This window comes from Gorilla gorilla, chromosome 8 (genome assembly GCF_029281585.2).
Source record: "Gorilla gorilla gorilla isolate KB3781 chromosome 8, NHGRI_mGorGor1-v2.1_pri, whole genome shotgun sequence".
NCBI classification, from domain to species: Eukaryota; Metazoa; Chordata; class Mammalia; order Primates; family Hominidae; genus Gorilla; species Gorilla gorilla.
The window spans coordinates 68,198,958-68,206,667 of NC_073232.2; the positions used below are offsets into that span (position 1 = coordinate 68,198,958).

The 7,710-nt window shown below is 56.7% G+C and overlaps 1 protein-coding gene across 1 annotated transcript in view; it reads left to right on the plus strand.

Annotated features, from left to right (window-relative positions):
• Positions 1-7,710, plus strand: part of RBP3 (retinol binding protein 3) — a 9,539-nt gene continuing 1,829 nt past the window's right edge. Inside the window, exons 1-3 of the mRNA XM_004049370.5 lie at positions 1-3,176; positions 4,984-5,174; positions 7,035-7,177. Of these exons, the coding sequence (XP_004049418.5) occupies positions 123-3,176; positions 4,984-5,174; positions 7,035-7,177 (3,388 nt within the window). The 5' untranslated portion in view covers positions 1-122. The remainder of the gene's footprint in view (positions 3,177-4,983; positions 5,175-7,034; positions 7,178-7,710) is intronic.

The window sequence follows — 7,710 nt, forward strand, 5'->3', positions numbered from 1 at the left end:
AGACCTTCTGTCCACCAGCTGAGAAGGACAAGGGCAGAAGGCAGCTGCACAGAGCAGGGCCACGGCCTTGCACACAGTCCAGGGAGCTTTTGTGCAGGAGCCAGGCCTCCCCTTGGGTCCCCATGATGAGAGAATGGGTTCTGCTCATGTCCATGCTGCTCTGTGGCCTGGCTGGCCCCACACACCTGTTCCAGCCAAGCCTGGTGCTGGACATGGCCAAGGTCCTCTTGGATAACTACTGCTTCCCGGAGAACCTGCTGGGCATGCAGGAAGCCATCCAGCAGGCCATCAAGAGCCATGAGATTCTGAGCATCTCAGACCCGCAGACGCTGGCCAGTGTGCTGACAGCCGGGGTGCAGAGCTCCCTGAACGACCCTCGCCTGGTCATCTCCTATGAGCCCAGCACCCCCGAGCCTCCCCCACAAGTCCCAGCACTCACCAGCCTCTCAGAAGAGGAACTGCTTGCCTGGCTGCAAAGGGGCCTCCGCCATGAGGTTCTGGAGGGTAATGTGGGCTACCTGCGGGTGGACAGCGTCCCGGGCCAGGAGGTGCTGAGCATGATGGGGGAGTTCCTGGTGGCCCACGTGTGGGGGAATCTCATGGGCACCTCCGCCTTAGTGCTGGATCTCCGGCACTGCACAGGAGGCCAGGTCTCTGGCATTCCCTACATCATCTCCTACCTGCACCCAGGGAACACCATCCTGCACGTGGACACTATCTACAACCGCCCCTCCAACACCACCACGGAGATCTGGACCTTGCCCCAGGTCCTGGGAGAAAGGTACGGTGCCGACAAGGATGTGGTGGTCCTCACCAGCAGCCAGACCAGGGGCGTGGCCGAGGACATCGCGCACATCCTTAAGCAGATGCGCAGGGCCATCGTGGTGGGCGAGCGGACTGGGGGAGGGGCCCTGGACCTCCGGAAGCTGAGGATAGGCGAGTCTGACTTCTTCTTCACGGTGCCCGTGTCCAGGTCCCTGGGGCCCCTTGGTGGAGGCAGCCAGACGTGGGAGGGCAGCGGGGTGCTGCCCTGTGTGGGGACTCCGGCCGAGCAGGCCCTGGAGAAAGCCCTGGCCATCCTCACTCTGCGCAGCGCCCTTCCAGGGGTAGTCCACTGCCTCCAGGAGGTCCTGAAGGACTACTACACGCTGGTGGACCGTGTGCCCACCCTGCTGCAGCACCTGGCCAGCATGGACTTCTCCACGGTGGTCTCCGAGGAAGATCTGGTCACCAAGCTCAATGCGGGCCTGCAGGCTGCGTCTGAGGATCCCAGGCTCCTGGTGCGAGCCATCGGGCCCACAGAAACTCCTTCTGGGCCCGCGCCCGACGCTGCAGCCGAAGACTCACCAGGGGTGGCCCCAGAGTTGCCTGAGGACGAGGCTATCCGGCAAGCACTGGTGGACTCTGTGTTCCAGGTGTCGGTGCTGCCGGGCAATGTGGGCTACCTGCGCTTCGATAGTTTTGCTGACGCCTCCGTCCTGGGTGTGTTGGCCCCATATGTCCTGCGCCAGGTGTGGGAGCCGCTACAGGACACGGAGCACCTCATCATGGACCTGCGCCACAACCCTGGAGGGCCATCCTCTGCTGTGCCCCTGCTCCTGTCCTACTTCCAGGGCCCTGAGGCCGGCCCCGTGCACCTCTTCACCACCTATGATCGCCGCACCAACGTCACGCAGGAGCACTTCAGCCACATGGAGCTCCCGGGCCCACGCTACAGCACCCAACGTGGGGTGTATCTGCTCACCAGCCACCGCACCGCCACGGCCGCGGAGGAGTTCGCCTTCCTTATGCAGTCGCTGGGCTGGGCCACGCTGGTAGGTGAGATCACCGCGGGCAACCTGCTGCACACCCGCACGGTGCCGCTGCTGGACACACCCGAAGGCAGCCTCGCGCTCACCGTGCCGGTCCTCACCTTCATCGACAATCACGGCGAGGCCTGGCTGGGTGGTGGAGTGGTGCCCGATGCCATTGTGCTGGCCGAGGAGGCCCTGGACAAAGCCCAGGAAGTGCTGGAGTTCCACCAAAGCCTGGGGGCCTTGGTGGAGGGCACAGGGCACCTGCTGGAGGCCCACTATGCTCGGCCAGAGGTCGTGGGGCAGACCAGTGCCCTCCTGCGGGCCAAGCTGGCCCAGGGCGCCTACCGCACAGCTGTGGACTTGGAGTCTCTGGCCTCTCAGCTCACAGCAGACCTCCAGGAGGTGTCTGGGGACCACCGCCTGCTAGTGTTCCACAGCCCTGGAGAGCTGGTGGTAGAAGAAGCACCCCCACCACCCCCTGCTGTCCCCTCTCCAGAGGAGCTCACCTACCTTATTGAGGCCCTGTTCAAGACAGAGGTGCTGCCCGGCCAGCTGGGCTACCTGCGTTTTGACGCCATGGCTGAACTGGAGATAGTGAAGGCTGTGGGGCCACAGCTGGTGCGGCTGGTATGGCAACAGCTGGTGGACACGGCTGCGCTGGTGATCGACCTGCGCTACAACCCTGGCAGCTACTCCACAGCCATCCCGCTGCTCTGCTCCTACTTCTTTGAGGCAGAGCCCCGCCAGCACCTGTATTCTGTCTTTGACAGGGCCACCTCAAAAGTCACAGAGGTATGGACCTTGCCCCAGGTCGCGGGCCAGCGCTACGGCTCACACAAGGACCTCTACATCCTGATGAGCCACACCAGTGGCTCTGCGGCCGAGGCCTTTGCACATACCATGCAGGACCTGCAGCGGGCCACGGTCATTGGGGAGCCCACGGCTGGAGGGGCACTCTCTGTGGGCATCTACCAGGTGGGCAGCAGCCCCTTATATGCATCCATGCCCACCCAGATGGCCCTGAGTGCCACCACAGGCAAGGCCTGGGACCTGGCTGGTGTGGAGCCTGACATCACTGTGCCCATGAGCGAAGCCCTTTCCACAGCCCAGGACATAGTGGCTCTGCGTGCCAAGGTGCCCACAGTGCTGCAGACGGCCGGGAAGCTGGTGGCTGATAACTACGCCTCTGCCGAGCTGGGGGCCAAGATGGCCACCAAACTGAGCGGTCTGCAGAGCCGCTACTCCAGGGTGACCTCAGAAGTGGCCCTGGCTGAGATCCTGGGGGCTGACCTGCAGATGCTCTCCGGAGACCCACACCTGAAGGCAGCCCATATCCCTGAGAATGCCAAGGACCGCATTCCTGGAATTGTGCCCATGCAGGTGAGACCCAAGAGAGACCTGGCTGAGCCCAGTCCCGGGAGTGAGTTGACCCATTGTCCGCACATGCAGGGCTCTGTGCACAGTGCGTAACAATGGCTTTTAGATTTGTTCTCACGTTTAAGTTTTGACCGGTCAAGTCCTTTCCTCTTTCTCAACCTGTTCCATCCACTCTCTGTGACGCTGGGGTTGCTGAACACCTCTGTAGAACATTCACATTAGGTTGGTGCAAAAGTACTTTCAATGGCAAAACCCGCAATTACTTTTGCACCCACCTCACAGGAAGCCAGTTTGAAAGCCAACCAATACTCACAGGAAGCCAGTTCGGAAGCTCCTGGGATAGAAGGCATTTCATCCTTGGCTGGGTGGAAGGTGAGTGTTGGCAGGGCTTCTCATTGTCAGTGCTAGGGAAGGGGCCAACACCTGTCAGAGGTGGCCAATGGGCTTTACCAACTGCCCCACCACTGGCCGAGAGCTCCACCTAGGCAGCACTCACACCTCCATGCTGTTCTACCTGTGGTCTGCTGCATCGTCACAATGGGGCAGGGCAGCATTTGCAATGGGATCCCTTGCAAGGAGGGTCTGAGACCAGGGCTTGGGTGCAGGCGCTTTGTCTGGGAGGTGGTTGCTGAAGCAGGCGTGAAGGAGGGAGCAGGGAGAGTGGGATGGGAAGCTGACAGGCAGGTGCCTCAAAGCTGTTCTGCTGAAGCCAGGACCCTGACGAGTGTGGGGATGCTCCCAGGCATAGCCCTCTGCAGGCAGGGCCCAGTGGCTCCTGTCCGGCATTGGCCAAGAGTTGCCCTGAGGACATGCCTCAGGGTGGGGCAGGCTCCCCCTTCTTGGAGAAGGCCTGAGCTGAGGGTGGAAAGGCAGGGCTGTGCTATAGGAGAGCCTGTCAGTGGGGTCAGGTGCAGCTGAAAGCAGAGGGGGCTGAGAGTGCCAAAAGCATCTACTACAGAATTGTCATCCCCATTTTCCGCAACTGAGGCCCGGAGAGGAGCAGAGGGGAGTGGCCTGAGGCCAGAGAGCTGTGACTGAGGGCAGGGCAGGGCCTGGAGGGCAGTGTCTCTGTCAACAAAGTCTCCTTGCCTGTCAATCTCACCAAGACCTGCCTCCTTCCAGCAGCCTTAGAGAGGGAGGAGGAGGTGCATCCACGTGCGAGTAGCCTGTGCTAGGCTTGCAGAATCCCCAGTTTCCAAATCAACATCTCCTTCCTTTCCAGTATAGCTAAGGTTCACGATTTGGAGTCAGGTGTGGATTCAGATTCTGGCTCCACCACTTACTGACTGTGTGACCTGAGACTAGTTACTTAATCTCTCTGTGCTTCAGTTTTTCCATGGAAAAGATGGGGATCGTGTTATCTCCTGTACAGGTGGCTGTGAGGATGATGATAAGCTCTACAAAGTGCTTAGTACAGGGCCAGGTGCCTGGTAAAGGTAACTAACATCTTCCAATCCTGCCCCAGTGGAGCAGCTTAGAGACATAGGAAGTATCTGGTGAGGTTGGAGAGGTCAGAGGGGAGACCATTCCTGGGCCTTCTAGCTCAGGACACCAGGGCATGTGGGTGGCAGACAGGAGCATACTCTGCAAGGAGGCTGCCCATAGATCACACATGTCCCGATGGCATGTCACATCCCAGACATGCCACTGGGAAAGTCCCTGGTGTCTACTAATTCCTTCAGAAATGTTAGTTCCTGTCCCATGCCCTTAATATTTCCCATGACATAAAGGCGATCCATGGCGCCTGCTTTCCTGGGCTCTAAAACTGGCTGCTCCTCCTAACACTGAGTAGGACCTCCAACTCTTACAGATCCCTTCCCCTGAAGTCTTTGAAGAGCTGATCAAGTTTTCCTTCCACACTAACGTGCTTGAGGACAACATTGGCTACTTGAGGTTTGACATGTTTGGGGACGGTGAGCTGCTCACCCAGGTCTCCAGGCTGCTGGTGGAGCACATCTGGAAGAAGATCATGCACACGGATGCCATGATCATCGACATGAGGTCAGTGGCCAGGGGTCAGTGCTTCCTAGCCAGGACGCAGGGCTGCCAGGGGACAGTCAAAGCTATGGGCCACAGCAGGGAAGAAAAGGAACCCTGCGACACAGCAGAGGACCTGAGGGGGGCCAGGCCTCTTGCCTATCAGGGTTTCGGCCAGCTAGCCCAGGGGATCTGCTGTCATTGCAGGTGGGGCCCAGCACTGGTAGTTTTTGCAAGCTTCTCCAATGATTCCAATGTGCATTCCAGATTGAGAATTACCCCAGATTTGCCTGGTCATAGGATTCAGTGGGGAGGAGAGGAAGGAGACGTTAAAAACACTGATTCCTGGGCCCCACTCCCCTCTTACTGACTCAGAAGCTCCAGTGGACAGGCCCAATAATCTCTATTTGACAGGCATCCCAGGTGATTCTAATGGTCAGTGGTGTGTGAGACAGCCAGGTCCCCCACCTGGGAGTGTGCCTCACGTCATACAAAATCAACACATGACAACCCTGGTCATATGAATCGTACAGGCAGAATGTGGAAATCACACAGGGAAAATTTAGAAGTTAATCACTGTTGTTAACAAAAGAATACTTTGCATCACCAAATGATTGTCAGAACGATGTCTTCAGCTAGCCACCTCCCCTCTGTTTCTGTAAAAATGTGCCTCATATGTCATGAGTTTACCTCATGGACCAGGGGTAGGAGGTGGATGAGTACCCTCAGGCAGTGGCCAGACCTGGCATCCCATGACTCTGGGGTCCATTGGTGGACATGCCCCAGCACCCTCCCTGGGCAGGTTGCCTTCCTCAGACGGGACCGTTCCATGCTCCCGTGTTGTCTGAAAGAAGTGGCAGGGGGTGGCAGACCAGAAGCATTCACCCAGCTCCAGTTCTCTAGCCCTCAGCGCTCACTCACATGGTTCTCAGTGGTCACTAGGTGGCTCTTGGTCCTGCACCCACTGCTTCTCCTCCCTGGGAGATAAAACATTAGCCCTGGCTCCAGTTCTGTGTGTGTTCACAGCCTGAGCTTGAGGCTCCTGGGGTCTCTCTGATCATTTTATTCTTTAGAAGTTCTGTTGAGCACCCAAATGACACTCATGCTAAGTCTCTTTCTTCTGAATATGCCATTTACACTTTTTAAAGAGGAGATGGCCCCAGCCTGCAAGTGCACTTTGCTTAAAGACCCTCCCACCCCTGAGGTTTGTTTGGAGGTTCAGACACTGACATCACAGGCCCCGAACCCAGCCAGGCCATCCCAGGCCATCAGTTGGACGAGGCTCCTTAACACATCACTAGCCCCAGTGGGGAGAAAGGGGCCCAATGAGGTCACACAGTGGGACAAATCTAAATGGCCTGGGAGAAATACAGGCTCCCCTGCTCCCAATGCAGCTCCACAAGCCTGAATATTTCCATACACTAAGTGCCCTGTTAAGACACCTGAACTAAGACAGCTGGTCGGTGTCATAAGATTGTCATAGAATGCAACGGGAAAAACAATGTTTCCCAAAATGTGTTCCACTCATAGGAAGATATGGGTGCAGGGGAGCAGTCCATGGTCAATCAATGGGGGAAATTTATCAACAAGTTTCTGACTGCAGGACTTGTCAGGGCCTTTAATATATTAACATGTATTAATTACATAGCAGAAGGAAAGGATAACATATTTGATCACTAAATTTCTTGTTCTAAAGAGACTAGTACTCTTGGAAATACTCTGGAAAATGCCAACCCATGGAATTCTAAAGGAGGAACAGGCACTAGACTGAGGCTGCCAAGAATTAGAACCTTCCATGGGACAAAGATCCTGGCCTCCCCGAGGGGCACAGAGGGCCTCACTGTGAGCTCAGCCCCTGAACAGGCTCTGCTTCCCATCCTTCAGGTTCAACATCGGTGGCCCCACATCCTCCATTCCCATCTTGTGCTCCTACTTCTTTGATGAAGGCCCTCCAGTTCTGCTGGACAAGATCTACAGCCGGCCTGATGACTCTGTCAGTGAACTCTGGACACACGCCCAGGTTGTAGGTACGTGGAGAAGCTTTCTCCTTTCTGCTGTCATTCTAGAAGCTTCTGGGAAACCAGGGAAAGACAGCTTGGGTGTAGGTAAAAGTCATAGTAACCAGAATGTAAGGCCCTGTCCTAGTCCAGGCACTGGATGTGCATGATCTCGAATCCCTGAAAAGCATGTATCACTGTGCCCGTTTTCTAGAAGAAAAAAAAGGGGGGGTTGACTAGGTCAAATATCTTTTCTAGGGTCATGCAGCTAATAAGTGAAACCCAAAATGTGAATATTAGTTTGTCTAATACCAAAATTTCCCCCAGGCTTAGCACCATAATCACCAGCCTGCAGGACAAATGCAGAATTTGAAGAATTCTCCCCGCCCCTCACAAACCCCAGTGGGCATTGCCAGTGCTCACCGTATTTGAGCTCTCAAGCCATAGTGCCACAAACTTGCCTGGAAAGGTTATGATGCTGATCGGGCTTCTGTTCCCTGCCCTGGGCCCAGAGCAGTGGCTATAGGAGCAAAGGCAGGCCCTGAGCTTTACAGAACCATAAC